General features: G+C 46.4%; 1 protein-coding gene across 1 annotated transcript in view; it reads left to right on the forward strand.

Annotated features, from left to right (window-relative positions):
- The window catches only part of Alk (anaplastic lymphoma receptor tyrosine kinase), a 716643-nt gene that overhangs the window by 579769 nt on the left and 120302 nt on the right, over nt 1-16572 (forward strand). The window contains exons 6-7 of the mRNA XM_013013560.1: nt 9610-9741; nt 14430-14561. Of these exons, the coding sequence (XP_012869014.1) occupies nt 9610-9741; nt 14430-14561 (264 nt within the window). The remainder of the gene's footprint in view (nt 1-9609; nt 9742-14429; nt 14562-16572) is intronic.

Here is a 16572-nt window from a genome sequence, read left to right on the forward strand (position 1 = left end):
ATTGCCAGAATATCCCAGAGAGTAACCTGTGTCTTTCTTCAGGGAGGACAAGCAAGTAGGGAAGTGGCATCTGAGGAAGAATGAATTGTTCAAGTGAGAGGATTCCAGATACCCAAGCCCTGTTCCACAAAGCCTGTAAGAAGCTGTAGGTTGCAATGTTTAATTAAAGGACCAAAGGCACACTAGAAAGCTGGGAGAGTGGGGCGTGTAATTTGGATGGTCTCCTGAGGGAAGCAGCAAAGGCTGAGGCTGGGTTCAGAAAGCTGAACCCAGCGGATGGTATGGCGACTAGAGACAAATACTGATGAAATTCTATTGCAAGTGTTATTTTCATAGCTATTATGTGTGCTGAAATTTCCTTCGGATTTGTTTCCACTATAGTTTTGTTGGCAGAGTCTGACTCTTCAGAGCCTCACCTTCTACCATGTGATACAAGAGATCGCCAAAGTGTCTGCCTGCCCCATTTGTTCTGTCCAACTCTTCATTGACCCTTTCCTATCCAATTCTCTATGGCTCTAATGCTTCCAAACTTCTTGTGGTTGTCTTGGAAATTTGTTCAGACTATGAACCTGTGTGTTGTTTTATCCGCATGTCATTTCATGTGATACTCACCTAAAAGGAAAAAAAAAATCCTGTAAATTAGATTATGTTCCTGATTTACAGAAGGAAACAAACCCACTACACCTTAGGGATCTTAGCAATACAAACTGACCAGACTGAGGCCTTGGGCCTGCTCAAGTCATCATAGAAATGCAATCTGGTGTGAAAGAAATCTTGTCCCATGGAAGTGCACCACTCAGTGAAAGAGAGTAGTGGGTCACCGGCTAGTGGTGGAGGGCTCGGGATTTCTATAGGAAAAGAAGGAGCTGTTGATCCATCTCCTCAACATGGGAGGGTCTTAGAATTGTGCGCACCCAGGTATCACCCCAAAAGTCAGTGGAACATGCTAGGTCAGGCATCCCAAACAGTGGACCCAGGAAGGAGCAAGTTCACCTAGCTCCTACATGGCTCTAACATCAGGGCCCATGGACACACCAACAATGCAACAGCTGTAGCCCCTAGCAAATGAGAATGGCTAGCTTTAGAGGATCAATAAGAAGAAAACTGTTCCCAGAGGCCTTGAGTTAGGCCTCAAGCCAGCTCTCGTCTTCCTAGAGAAGTCCTTTCTACCCCAGCCCCTTGGCCTCATTCTCTTCTTGACAATTCCCATTTTGAGTAGGAATCTAAGATGTCAGCTCTATAATGAGGTTGTCCACACTACAATTTATGAGGCCCATAGTCTTTGGTAGGACTGGCCTCTGCCAGGCTTAATTTACACACTCCATGGGCCTCCCGACACCCCCATTAAAGTCAGAAAGGGATCTGTGACTGTTTCCCTGGGAACACTATCTGACTACATCCTTGTCTCGTCATCACCCATTTTCATGTCTCTGGGCTTATGTACCTTTGACCTGGGAAATGTTAAGTCTTTACCTAGCAAGTAGAAGCTGAGCTCAGGCCCTCGACTCCAGCTCCAGGACCAGCTCAAAATCCTATGGGTATAATGCTCCCCAACAAAACTTCTCCTCTGTGCTTTAATTTAAGAGCAAGATCTCCTACTCACTGGAGCATTATCCTCTCCCCCACCTCTCCTCCCCTCCCCGCTTAACAAGAGCCATCGTTTAGGCAAGAGCAAGCAGGTGGGAGATGGACAGAAAACTGAGACAAACGTGCCTGTTTTTAATGCCATATAAATCACCTTAATTAGGAATTAATTAAGTGCCCTAAAATTTGACAGTCATTGAAAAAGAAATTTGAGTTATGGAGTTATATAGGTTCCATAGACACAATTGAAGGAAGGGAGAATGTGCAGGTTTCTGTTTGGAATGGACAATTAGGGGAAAGGTTTAATTTCCGCTGAGTGGACCTGTGGTATAGAACAGCGATTCATGTAACCTGACCTGAGCCACATGTGATACCATGCAAATCTGAACTAACTTCTGCACGCATGGTGGAGATAAATGGGCAAACAAATGTGAAATGCTGTTTCAGAGGAGATGGTCCAGGTTGCAAATGTCAGCTGACAGAGCCAGGAAATGCCAACACAAGCCAAGCTTGCCTGGTGAGTGGCTTAATAAAGATGCATAGGAATATAGAAGGCTTCACAAGAGGGTCATTAACACCGTCAGCATTCATCAAGTCAGCATGACCCATGGCAAATCCACTACTAAACATAGCCACCAACAGCTCAGAACCTAAGAATCAGGAGATCAGAGATAGAACAAAGTCTTGAAAATAGGATATGAGGTCAACACTGACACTCCACCAGAGGTCAGCGGAAGCTCAGAGGTGAAGGGCCTGCCCAGGATACAGATGCTCAGCTGATGATTCCTCCAGCCCTCCCAGGAAGTGTTTTCTGCTGTGTGCCCCCAGGACACCACCAATGCCAACGGCCTCTCCTGAAAACCTATTGATGACATTGGAGCCCGAACAGTGGTGCTGTTTCTCATTTCCCAAGTGCTGCTTCTGGAAGATGATAATGTGAGTCATGAGAAAAGATCTCACCCTGGGATCATCTGCTCAAGTTCTGGTGCCTTGCCTTTGGTTTGCTACTTGTGAGGCTTCAGGCAGAACTCACATTAAGCATTCCGTTTCACAGGTGCCATTGGTTCATGCCTCTAATCCTAGCTACACAGGAGGCTGAGGATTGTGGTTCAAAGCCAGCCCGGGCAAGAAAGTCTGTGAGACTCTTCAATAAACTACTCAGAAAAAGGCTGGTGCTGTGGCTCAAGTGGTAGAGCACTAACCTTGAGCACAAAGAGGCTCAGGGACAGCACCCAGGCCCTGCGTTCAAGCCCCAGGACCTGCAAAAAAAAAAAAAGAAATATACTCATTACCTGACTTATATAACTGTAAACCCTCTGTCTATACCTTTGCAATAAAAAAGGCAAAAACAAGCAACAAACAAAAGACAGCAATGTACATTGTGTAGGTCTTTGAATCCCCAGTCTTCTGATTCATCAAGTGGGAATAATAACAGTTCTGCTAAACTTGTATGAGGTTCACACAAGGAAGGATTAGGAAGGTGCATGGCAAGCCACATATCTTCTTGTATACTAACCCCTAGCGACTGACTTGGTCTTCTGGGAGGAACTGCAGTTTCAAAGGCTAAAGTTAAGTTCCATAGAGAAGACCCTCATTGTTCAAAGATCCCTATGTGTGACTTGATCTCAGGTCTCTTCCTCCTTTCCTATTAGGGCATGAGGGTGTTTTAGTGGTTGCCAGGAATGGCCAGCTCTCATAAGATGTCATAAGTGCCAACAAGAGATGGCTTCATCTTCATATCCAAGCACCTGCCCCTTCTTCCTTACCCTGATAGCAGGTAGCACCCCCACAAGGTCTCAGGGTATCCTAGTCCACTGGACAGAACAATTACTGCATAGCCACAGACAAGATGCTATTGAGGGAAGTTCAGGCCCTTGATTAAACCATTCACCAAGGGTGCTTTCCTCCTTAGAATTTATGGGTCCCATAAAAAAAAGAAAGAACCTGAGAAGACAGAGCAGTTGTTTTTTGCTGCGCCTCATTAGTTCTGAGTTTGGGCTGGCAATAGAGATCAGAGCACCAAACATGCGTCTAATTGAATCTCTGGTAAACATAAAGCTCCCTGGGTCTACAGGAGACCCTGCGGGGGAGTCTAGGAGTCTCCAGGTGAGGGAAGGAAAGAGGAAGGAAGTAGCAAAAAGCAAGACGAAAAGGGCTACTTCTGTGCCTTAAACCAGGAAGAGAGGGCCTAGGAATGAAATCTGTAAGATTCAGGGCATCTAGAGGGAAGAAGATGCACAGCCCTCCACTCCTGGGCCTGCTGTTTGTCAAGGAAGTGAAAGAAGGGCAGATATGCTAACTTCCTGTCATTCTACACCCAGTATCCACACCCCTGAGAAGACCTTTCACTTGGCAGACCCCACAGACAAACACAGCGTAGAAGAGAGAAAACAAAGAACCTTTGCATGTTGTAGGTCCAGTCTTAATGTTTTTCTGACAGCCTAGTAAGAGCAGACCCTGCACAAAGTGGGTATTAGAGTTGATACTGTGAGAAGACAAAATAATGAGAATAGTTTTACCAAAGATAATATCACATCATGTCTGCTTTTCACCGTGTATTTGAGTGCATCCTTAGAATACTGAATGTAAGAGAACCACCAAACATTTTTTGAAAATTGTATGCTCTCTAGCAACCCTGTGTGAGTTTTTATACAGGCACTGTTTTATGGGTTATATAAAATATTACAAAAATAGAAAGGAAAAAAAGAAGATAGAAAACAAAGAAGAAAAATATTAAAACATGGGTTTCACCAAGCAGATCAGGAGATCATGTGACCATGCTGACTTTTTATATTTTTAACTGTAAATGATGTAGTAATTTCCAGTGTAATAATACCTTCCTCCGTTGACACTCAGAATCAGCAGGTCCAGTTCTGAATACAGAGATGTAGGCATCAATACACCTTTAGACCAGGCACAATGGTAGACTCATAAGAACTGGTCTCTCTACCCACTTCCCCCGCCCCTACTTTCTAGTCACTTGCAGTTTGCTAAGGAAGTCAGACATATAAATATCTAATAACACTATGAGGCAGGGGTGTTGCCATGCTTAATGCAAGATGTGCTACAGAAGCCCAAGGGAAAGGAGCCTTCATCAAGTGGGAGAAAGTCAAAGGTGAGGTGGCAAGATCCAGATTCCCACAGCTGAGAGGTGAGGAACTAGTACAAGTACTCCCCCAAGGGGGCAGGCACCCTAAATCAATGAATAGTGACCCACACATTGCCTACTAGTCTCACAGGGAACAAACTGTCTAAACATCAAAAAAGAAGGAGAAGGAGAGGGGAGAGAAGCAGAAGTGAGAAACAAAGAGATGGTTGAGGAGGAGGAAGTCGAGCAGATAGAGCTAAAAAAAGAGGAGTGAGGAGAGTGAAGAAGAGAAGGGGAAAATAGAAAAGAAAATGGAAGAAGAGGAAGGAAAGACAGAGGAGGAAGAAGGGGAGAAAGAAGAGAAGGAAGTGAAGAAAGAAAAGGGAAGAGGGGAATGAAGAAGAAAAGATGAAAGACAAAGAGAAAGGAATTGAGGAAGAAGAGGAGAAGGAGAATAAGAGGAGGAACTGAAGAAGGAAAAAGTGGAGGAGGAGGAGGAAAAGAATAAGAAGGAAAAGAAGACAGAAAAGGAAGAGAAAAAGGAAGAAAAGGAGGAAGAGGAAGATAAAGAGGAGAATCACCACAGAAAATATGAATCAGTTTAAGTTATATGAAAACCTCACATAGTCACCAGAATACATCAAAAACAGAATTAAAATATATATAAAAGCCGGGTGCCGGTGGCTCATGCCTGTAATCCTAGCTACTTAGGAGGCTGAGATTTGAGGATCACGGTTCAAAGCCAGCCCTGGCTTTGAAACTCTTATCTCCGTGAAACTCTTATCTCCAATAAACCACCAGAAAACCAGAAGTGGCGCTGTAGCTCAAGTGGCAGAGCACTAGCCTTGAGCTGAAGAGCTGAGGGACAGTGCTTAGGCCCAGAGTTCAAGCCCCATGACCGACAAAAAAATAAAATTATATATATATAAAGTACATGTAAAACCATGTCACGCATACAATAGTTTCATGTCCTTAACAATCTCAAACAACTCAGTAGGAAATAAAGTGAGGGCTGTAGTGTAGGTCGATGGTAATCTGCTTGCCTGGCATGCATGAGACTCTGAGAACATGTGAAATACCTCAATTTCACTGTCAGACAAACGTATAACCAAACAGCAGTGAGATGCCTTTAGTTAAAAATAAAAACCATGATACTACTTGGGGTTGGGCAGGATGTAGTAGGAAGGACGTGCATGTATGAACACAACTGGTGAAGAGTGTAAATTGGATTAGCATCTAGAAAGCAATTTGGCAATATGTATCAAGAGCCTTTGAGTGTTTATACCTTTTGATTCAGTAATTCCACTTCTGGGAATCTATCCTATGAAAATAATCTGAAATACAGGCAAAGGATTTTACTCAAAGATATTCTTCAAAGTATTAATAGGAACAGACAGCCCAACCATTGAATAATGTTTAAATAAATTGATAGTGCTATACCACACTATTGTAGCCATCCAAAAGCCCTTAGAAAAGCTTCTGATATTACCTTACCTATTTTAAGGCCTATATACGGGTAACATAACAATACACACTGCTACAGCATAGACAGGAGAGTTAAAGATACATCAATTGAGAGGTGGAAATGGTGGCCCTACATGACAGTATTTGGGGGTGTTATTTTTGTTTCTTTTTACCCTGTCTTCAAACCTTGGCCAATAGATATCAACTTTTAGAATAAAGGAAACATGAAAAAACTTATATGACCTGTTTGGGAAATGACAAGTAATTGAAGTGTGGCACACTCTTGTGTATATGAAGACACAGTGTGAACAAACACTGCACTGCTGAGATTATCCCATAGATTGAGGATGATTTTGCAGGTTTTGGAGTTTGCTGGTGTTTCCTCTGGTACACTGGAGCGAGAGCAATAAAGTCCCAACTGTGTTTAATTCTCACCTATGATAATGCTCAAAGGGGGAAAAAAATGTTTTGGAAATGAAGTCACCAAGCCAATGTGAAGAGAACTTTAATCCTACATAGGTATCTCAGTCTACTTTTATTCCTAAAACAAAATGCCTAAGGCCGGAGTCTTTATCGGGAAAGAAGGTTTACTTCTTTCACAGTTTATTTAGGTCACAGCTAGAAGTCCAAACAGCCTAATAAAGACTCTGGTGAGGGACCCCCTTAGCTGTATCACTGGCCAGAGCACATGAGTATCTTTGCTTATATGATCTCTTTGCTCATAAAGCCAGCAGGATTCAGTCATGAGGAATCCATTCTATGGGCCTATTCTAAACTAAGCAGTTCCCAAAGGCCTTACCACAAACACAGTGGGATTCAGGTTCCACAAATAGATTCAGCGTAGAAATACTAGCGCTGCCCTGGTTGTTAAAGGTCTCAGTGCGCAGGTGGATGTCTGACCTAGTATGTCTTTGATTCCTGGGACACAGTACACAGCACCCTCTGAAAAGCTTCCACTGTGAGTGCCTTGGGAAGGTGCATCTCCCTCCCTGGGTTTTGGGAGAGCACACCTTCCCCAGACCAGGTTATAAGGATAGCATTTTACCCCTCTGCTTCACATAGGACATGATCAAAAAGTGGATTAAAACTATAAAATGGATTGCTGATGGCTCACATTGAAATAATACCTACTCAGGAGGCTGCCATTCAGAGGATTATAGTTTGAGGCCTCCAGCCTTGTCAGGAAAGTTTGCTAGACTCCATTTCTAAAAATAAACAGTGTGTGTGGGGGGAGGGGGGTAACAGGCTGCCAAAAAAAAATAACACCAATAGAATAGATTTGATGCCTTATCTATTAAAATGAGCTTTGTGTCTCTTTCTGCGATTGCCTATGTATCTTGAGCCTGTGGGTAAATGGGAGAAGAAAGGTGAGTTTTTCTGAGGTATTTTTCTGTATATCTATGCATTTATGGGAAGAAACTGTCTTCAGTTGTCTTGCCAGATGAGTGACATATTTTCTTCTCTGTAAGGAAGAGTTGAGACAACCAGACCACAGAACACAAAGAACAGCACCCAAAATGAGTTACAGAACTGAGAAATTGGTCGAAAGCTACACTGGGGCATTCATCAGGGCGAGGCCTCAGTTCACACTGTGTCTCTGGCTGGAGTAGAGTTTTCCAGAAGGTAGTAGTTTACCATCATCACCATCGTAATAAGCTACCAGGAATGGAATGAAAATGAAGTGTATTTCTTCATGGTTCTGGAAAGCACGAATCTTAAGATCCGTTTCACTGAGCCTGTGGGAAGAAGTCTGAAACCACGTGTTCATTGGCTGGTTCCAAAGGCGTGCCAGCTGCCCAGCAGGGCTGGCTTATTTCTGTTGCTCTGCCTTTTCAGCTTCTCGAGGCCTGCTGCAATCCTGGGTCCAGTTCCTCTCTTCTCACTGTCCACGCACACTTCATTCCTCTTACCTCCTGATCCTCACTCGGACTTTTTCCAGCCCCTCCCAAGGGCCTCTGAGACCCTCACTGGGACCCCTGGATTAACAGGAGGACCCCTCTGCCTATAGCTACTAGGACACCACCTAGCTACTAGGTAGGAGGATCAATGTCTAAGGCCAGCTCCAGGGAAAACCACACCTGAAAAACCTACCTGAAAAGAAAAAAAGAAATCAAAGGGCTAAGAATATGACTCCAGTGGTAAAGGGACCGTCCTAGTAAGCATGAGACCCTGAGTCCAAATCCCAGTACTGCCTCCCCATTGACTTTACACTAGGGTTAGAGAAGCCCTCCATGGATGAGTTCTCAATCCGCAGGATCTGGACCATCCTGAGCTCTGAGGAGACTGGGATAGGACAGACAGACTCTTCAGGCAGCAGGTACTATGGGGATAGAGGGAAAGGCAAGGCAATGCAATCATGCTAGAGGTCATCACAACCAGGCACTGAGCCGTCCACCTTCACAGGGGCCACAACCTCCCCCACCCCAACTAAAATCCCAATAGCCAGAGGCACACACCAATCCTTGCTTGGCCTGGTGGCCAGATAAGGCCATGCATGAAGGGGAGGCTAGGCCAGCCTTCTCCTCCCCACAGCCTCCATCTCTGAGGCCTGCAGAGACTCCGGTGGTCACAGAACAACTCATTATCATAATTCATTGTGTTTAAGACAGAAAGTAGTATCTGCTAATATGTTCATTATGACGTGCTCCTCTCCATTGTCCCTGAATAATATGATTTATATAAGAATTTCAGAGCTGGGACAAATCTAAAAGTCAACATCCCTCCTTTCAGGCAGAGGAACTGGTGGCTCCCACCTGTAATCTTAGGAATCTTCTGGAAGCTGAGATCAGAGGATCACAGTTCAAAGCTTACGAGAAGTCCATGAGGCTTCATCTCCAGCAAAAAAAAAAAGCTGGGGGCTAGGAGCATGGCTTATGTGGTAGAGTACCAGCCTTGAGCACAAAAGCCTAGCAAGAGCATGAAGCCCTGAGTTCAAACCTAGGTACTGATAAATTTTTATTAAAAATAAATAAAAATAACTCCCTCTTTTCCTAAAGAAAGAGATCAGGAAAGGGTCCCGGTCACTTTACACAAGGGAAGGAGCCAAGTTCGGGACACAAGGCCCAGCCCCCCCAAGGTGTTCTTTGCATTTCACAGCAGGAAATTCTGTGTGTCTCTCTAATGGCAAAAGCAGAAGTCAAGATACACTGGGCCAGGCATCTCTGTTGTCTGCCCAAATTCAGTCTTCAAGGTAAAACTAGTTGCATGCTGAGACTCCACATGCAGGTTGTCTACCTGCCATGATAAAGCCATGAGTTGGAGAACCCCAGAGTATGGGGGGAGACAAAGACCAAACCTCTACCTTCTTGCTGCTTCCCACCTCGTGCCCTCACTGTGCACAAGATCAGATCAACACACAAGGGCACCACCAGGCAGGGCAGGGGGAACTTCTCTCTCCATCTGCCTTAGTGCCAAGCCAGTGTCTGGGGGCCACCCAGCCTAACAAAGGATGTGTGTGTCTGTGTGCTTTCTAGGAACATCCCCAGGCTCCAAGATGGCCCTGCAGAGCTCCTTCACATGTTGGAACGGGACAGTCCTGCAGCTCGGACAAGCCTGCGACTTCCACCAGGACTGCAGCCAGGGAGAAGATGAGGGCCAGCTGTGCAGTGAGTAGAAGGGGCCAGCCCACCATTCCCTAGCCCCGCCCTGTCCACACCATTCCCTAGCCCCCCCCTCCACACCATTCCCCAGCCCACTAGCCCCGCCCTGTCACTCCTGACTGCTCACCTAGCAACACACCTCACTCAGCTTTCTAGAAATAGCACAGCGCATCCATGGTCTGTGGCCCACATGCCTTAGAAGCCCAGCAGGAGTCCTCAAGGCAAACTGGAAAGATGCAAGATGAAAGTTGACTGCGTCACGTGACCTCAGAAGCCCTTTAGGCCCACACCTTCGCTCATTGTTGCAAGCCCTATAGCATTCAGCTACCACCAGCTTCTCTATCACCCTGGGAGCTCAGAACCAGAACAAATGTCTCTCCCCCAGACACGCAGGTCTCAAGACTCCTTCACTGACCTGCGAGAATTTCACAGATGTCACCTAGTCAATGTCACCTAGACTCCTTGAGAATTGGAAATTTTAAAAAAAGGGTTTATTTGTTCTCATTTAAAAGAAGCACTGAAGACATCCACTTCTCGGTCCTTAAAAACTGCATTTTTATGTGACGTTTTCAAGGGTGGTTTCCCAATTCGAACGGAATTGCAGTCTGTGCTTAGATAAAAACCTGGTGAAGAGGAGCCTGGAAGGGCTTTGTTGGTCTGTCACTAGTTTGTGTCAGAGTTGTCACAACATCCACAGTAAAAATGTGGATGGCCCGCCCACAGTGCCCTGGACAGCCACCTGCCTGTATCTCTTGTGCCGTTTCTCTGGTTTAATTTATGTTTGCAGTCTTTCCAACACTGCCTCTGAACTGTGTGATTTTTGCAATCGCCTTTTGAAAGATTTTTGATATCCACTTTCTAGCTGGGATACAGGTCAAATAGGCCATGCCCTGATTCTCAATTGGGAAAATGAAGGCACAGAGAAGGTAATTAATTTGCTCAGGGTCACACAGCGTGACTGGGTTAGAGCTGTGATTCGATCACTATAGCCTTTGGGATCCAGCAAATTACTGCAGGTTCAGGGCCTTTCCCACCCCTTTGTAGTTTACCCCCATGGATTTTTGAGGGCTGGCTTTCAGTTTCAGGGCTGCTCAGCTAAAGTACCAGAGGTCAGAAGCTTTTCCACCACATCTGAAAAGTGCCTCTGACTGGCTGTCAGAGTGATACTGCCACCCTGGGGAGCACTGCCACAAGAGCCTTTTGCTACAGAAACCCAAAACCAATTGGCAGGAGGAAAGTCCAATCCAAGAAGTTATTCTCATCTTCTCCCACTGTGATCTTGGCAAGACAGTTAGCAAATATCCTCTCTCTGATTTCCGTGCCTCATTCCCTCTGACAACCTTAAAATTCCCAAGATATGCCCTTGACATTGCCCAGAAAAGCACCACTGGAGCCTCTGCTCTGAGTCAGGAGCCCTCTTCAGGTAATCACCTATCCCGTGACCACCTGATGCTCAGTGACACCGTCTGGTACATCGCAGACAAGAAAGCTCAGGAGATCATCCACGATTCAACTCTGATGTGTGTCTGAGCCAGTGCACAGGCGCATTCTGGTGCCCTAGCCACTGTTGGCCCAACTCAACTTTTGCCTGAACTTACAGGACTTGGCGGTGCTGAGAACTAAACCTAGCTAGAGTTATACAATTGTGAAGAACAAAGGGGTCAGGGAGAGTCAAGGAGGCCCAGAAGGCTCTGCTTCTGACTTTCTATGGAGGAGGGCGGGGGGGGGGGTGGACTTCATTTCCCTTCTCCTGTAACATAGTATCTGTCAACACTCCCGTATTTCCAATTTAAAATATTTCTGAATCCAAACCAGACCTTGTATCCCATTGAAAGATGTCTTGGAAATTCCCTGCACATTCTGACCAATGACCTCAGGGGAACATAGCTCCTTCAGAAAGGAGTCAGCTTCCCACTTCAGTCCCCAGTGGGTCTCTGTCTCCTTGGGTCTTGCAGGCAGATCATTTCCCCATCTAGGGCTTCATAATCTCATCTGTTTTGTGAGAATACAAATCTCATCTGTTTTGGCAGGCCAGAAAAAAAATGATTTTTTTTCAAAGTTTATTTCTTTATTGCAAAATGAAACACACTGGTTGTAAAACACTGGGGAGTGGGGGGAATCTAGAGGGGGAAGTATGCACAGGAGAAAATACTATCGCCATAACCCTCCCTTCTCAGACATCCAGAGATAGCCATAATATTTTGATGTATTTCTTCTAGCATTTTTTCCCATGACTCCATATTTTCAAGGAAATAGATCCCGCGTATTTATCAAAAACGTTAGCACGGTTGTCACCCGGGAAGGAGAGGAAGGAGTGCCGTTTGGCCTGGAACTCACGCTTGGCAGCTCCCGCAGCTGTGGCTGAGGTCACATCACTTTGACTCTACCGATTTGTCTCTCTTAGAGTGGAATCAGGTGTCATAATTTGCCAAATGCGGAGAGATTGATTGACCCCACACACAGCCACTGAAATGCCTGGCGATACCCCAAGAAGGGGACATTTAGAGTACTGTTTGTCAGACATGGAGGTGCCCAGGGATTGAATGGAGAGCTTGTGGATTCTGAATTAGCTGGCCGGGTGCAGCCTGAGATCCCACACTTCTCACAGTTTCACATGTCATGTGGATGCAACTAATCCCTGGACCCCGTTTCTGAATGCCAAGGCGGTTAGAGGATTGAATCTGCTCTCGTTTCATTAGGGCAAGTAAATTTGCAAGCCCTACGCTGTGCCAAGCATATAGTAGCGGTACCTAGCAGTGGTTTCCTATACTCTGTGTAACCCTCTGATTTGGGCTGGCTCTTTCCAGAGTGGCTCCCTAGTGAGCTCACTTAAAATAATGAAAATCCTCTGGACTTCCCTCTTCCCTGTAAAGTTTGTGACCTAAATTGGCCATTGACCTGCCCAGCTATCTTACCTGCCTCTTCTCCCTTGATTCAATCAGTCACAGAGAAATGGGGTTTCACAGCTCAGTCTACCCTGGATCCTCTGGTGGCGAGGAGAGCGATGGGCTTCCAGGAGATGCTGATGATTTCCCTTGTTCCTGGAAGACAGAGGCAGAGTGGCGACCCAGGCTCTTCCCCAGGAGACCTCCTCAGAGGGGCACCCACCACCTGTCTAGGCTGCCACCTCCAGGGCAGGGCCGACTGGCTGACACTTACCTAGCTCTGTAATGTACAAGGTGGTTCCACACCTTCTCCCTTATTTTGTCTGAAGGCCTGTACTCTGAATAGACACTAACTTTCCTTCATTTTATACAAGAGGAGCCTGAGGCTCTCAGGAAGGAGGTGACTGGCCTCAGGTCACACAGCCAGGAAGTGGTGAGGCTGGGACAGGAACCCAACGTCAGAAATCCCATTGGTGCCAGTACCCTTAAGTCAGGCTTAGTTCGGACCAGGAGAGAGATAGATGTTACACTGCGCTGCGCAGCCCAGGCCTGCCTGCCTCCCTCCTCACCAGCCCCTCACCCACTGGAATCTTCCCTTGTGGTCCTCAGTTTCTAAAGCACACTTGTGAAGGACACTTTATGGAAGGTCACTCCCAGACACCAGTTGGTTTCTGTTCTGCCAAAGAAGTGGATGTTAGATCCCTCGAGGGAGGGAGTAAAAAATAAAACAGAAAGATCTCCTTCGCGTTTGGATTTTTAATCAGAGGAGCATGCAGGGCTTGGGGGGGGAAATGATTTCTTCAGGGGGGTATAAATGGGAAACGAGCCTCAACATCAGTGACAGCCCGTTTTAATTTATAATTCTGCCTCTGTGTGAAACGCGTGGAGAATCAGGGGGAAATGAGTAATAATTCACCAAGGTGCTGTCACAGCCAGGAAGCGTCAGGGTACTTTCTGTCAGCCTATTGCTGCCAAAGGCTGAGACAGGAAGGACGTGGAGAGCTGTGGGTCTCAGCTAAGAGAGCTCTTTCCCCTTGTGTGGCGATATCGTCCTGCTTCTTCACAGCTCGGCCTGGAGCTGCCGGGGGCTGTTGAAATAGCCTTGAATGGCCTGCCAGCTCTTTGGAATTGGGGGCCTTCCTGGAGCCATATTAGAGGAAGCTGGTGAAAGTGGGCCCTCTTCAGCCCTCTTCTTTCTTCCTCCCGCTATGAGCAGTGGGAAATAGGTAGTCTAGAGAGCTGACTGTGGCCTCTTCAGTGGGTCCTGAGCCCAGACGAGTATGAGAAAAGGATTATGGATGCTTTCTGCTAAATCAATAGGTTATAGGGAGGAGGCCATCATGCCTGGGATTGTCTGATCTGGATAGGTTGGTTATGCCAACCCCGAACTTTTCCCTAATGCAAGTGTGAATGGCTTCGAGATGAATGGCTTCAGAAAGCATTTGTAGCACTGGACCAATGAGGATTCGGGTGGGAGGGGCCTCTGCCCCACCCAAGCAGTCAGGGATCCAGGCTGGCAGAGCCCTCGCCCCTCCCCTAACATCCCAGCCGACGCAAGAGTCCTCCAGTCACTCTAGCAAGGGAGAAGAGTCAAGATTTACACAGGGCCTTTCACCTTACAGTCAGGACATTGTCATCCTACATATATACCAACTAGGGCACGGCATAGGGACCTCGTTCTGATCTGACTGAGCAGGCCTTACTAATGAGGGTATTTTGGTCATGCCTGGCTCATTTGGCTTGTTGTTGCTGCCATGGTTTTGCCATTAGAAGTCCTGACAACAACTGTGTATCTGTGCTTCTCCACAGGTAATCTCCCTGCTGGCTTTTACTGCAACTTTGAGAATGACTTCTGCGGCTGGTCCCAAGGCATCCTCTCACCCCACACCCCCCGCTGGCAGGTCAGGAGCATCAAGGATTCCCGGTACCAGGAACACCAAGGTACCATCTCTCTCTTCCTTGCCTATCCTCATAGGCCAGACACTTAGGGTCCTACCCCAGAGCAACTGGGCTTTGCCACATCCTGCAGCAGCTGCCCTGGAAGCTGACCTAGGGTGCTTACACACAGTCCCTCCTTGAGCTTTATATTCCAGCCACACCCATTGTTACTTTTCATTACTTAAAATGAGAACATCTATGAGGGATCAACTGTAAGATGACAGCAACAATACTAATAATTCATTCCTTTAACAAGTGTTTGCTGAGGTCCTACCATGTTTCAGGAACCTCATTGATCGGGAGGTAGGGAATGCCATAGGTCTCCTTTATGACTGGGGAGACAGGCGGAAGGAAGCCTGTGTCATTTTCTAGGGGTATATCCTCTGACTCTTACCTCGTATCTGGTTGCTTCCCTGAAGCCCTTAGCTATCTCCCTGCCCCCACCTCAGACTTCAGTTGCATCTCCTACCCTCCACTCTCTTGAGCCTCCTCCACCACCGCTCTGTTTGGTTATCAGGGGAACCAGGGGGCTTCACACACCCAAGAGATGGGACCTCGCTCGAATAGAATAACTCCAACTCAGAGAAGCCAGCCTGAGAGGGTTTAGGCAGAGAGGACTTGTGAGGCCAGCATAGCTCCTAATGCCAGGCCACTAGAGAGACAAAGCCATTCAGCCTTGGCCTGGCCTTGATCTGTCCCCGGGTGCCCATCTCTTGGCAAGACAAGACTGGTGAAAACCCCTCTCCTTCTCTCATCTGCATTTTGCCTTCTCTTGGTAAAAGTAAAACCCTTTTATCCACAAAGCAAAAATTATATATCCTGGGGCTGGGAAGGTGGCTCAGTGGTAGAGTGCTTGCCTTGCATGCCTGAGGCCCTGGGTTCGATTCCTCAGCACCACATAAGAAAAAAGCCAGAAGAGGCGCTGTGGCTCAAGTGGTAGAGCACTAGCCTTGAGCTGAAGAGCTGAGGGACAGTGCCCAGGCCCAGAGTTCAGGCCCCACAACCGGACCCAAAAAAAATTATATATCCTGTGGATTAAGGAGATAATAATAATAATGTATGTGATAGAATAATATCCAGCTCATCCATGATGGAACCCAGAGCCAACACATCTCTGCTTTCCATCTTCAAAGCTGGCTGAGTCAGAGAGAGCTTGTTTTGAACCAGGATGCTCTCATGATAGCCCCATTAGAAAGAAAGCTAAGTTACATGACTACAGGAGAGTTCCACAGGAGCCTTTCACCAGATGCACAAGGCCCAAGAACTCTTACTTCTTTCCAAGCCTCCTCAATACACTGTGTCATCTTAGCACTCTATCTGTGGAAGGAGCAGAGAATCTTAACCTTAAACAACAATACTCACCAGATTATTATTAGAGCAGAGAGACATCATATCAAACCAGACATGATCTTCCTATCTCTGCTCCTAGTTTGAACACCCCCAACCCAACAGCACCAAAGCAAATACCTATATCCAGCTTTGTTCACTAATGTCAGAATTGTCACTGCCTCCTGGAATAACCCACCCCTGATTAATAGTTGTAGCCCATACTGCAGTTGTCTTTGCCTTTCTTTCCCTGAATTCTCTTTATGGATCGAGGTTTCACCATAGAGCCCCTCAGAACTAAGCTCCTGTCCCATTCCAGAATGGCAGGCATTCAGCTTGAAGACAATTGTGACCCCCACACATATTCACATGATAGCTTGTCTGCAAGTCACCCTCCCAGCTTCTAAGACTCTTGCTTATGCTTACCGAGTTCTTCAGTCTGTCTTGGTAACTCTGTTGCAAACATAACACTTGTTAGTAACTCAATAACAGACTTTACTAAGAGAGGGAGAAAGACAGAAATGAAGGGCTAGGGCTGCTTAGAGTTCTGTTAGCTCACTCTGGGTCTCATCTCTAAAATGCTCCACAGTTCCCAAAGGTTTACAGATGGGATAGGCAGCTCAGAATCTCCCAGATTTTCAGCCTGAGTGACATTGAGAAAAACTGAAGAGGTAAGTCTCACTAGACA

Source organism: Dipodomys ordii, unplaced genomic scaffold, assembly GCF_000151885.1.
Source record: "Dipodomys ordii isolate 6190 unplaced genomic scaffold, Dord_2.0 Scaffold20, whole genome shotgun sequence".
NCBI classification, from domain to species: domain Eukaryota; kingdom Metazoa; phylum Chordata; class Mammalia; order Rodentia; family Heteromyidae; genus Dipodomys; species Dipodomys ordii.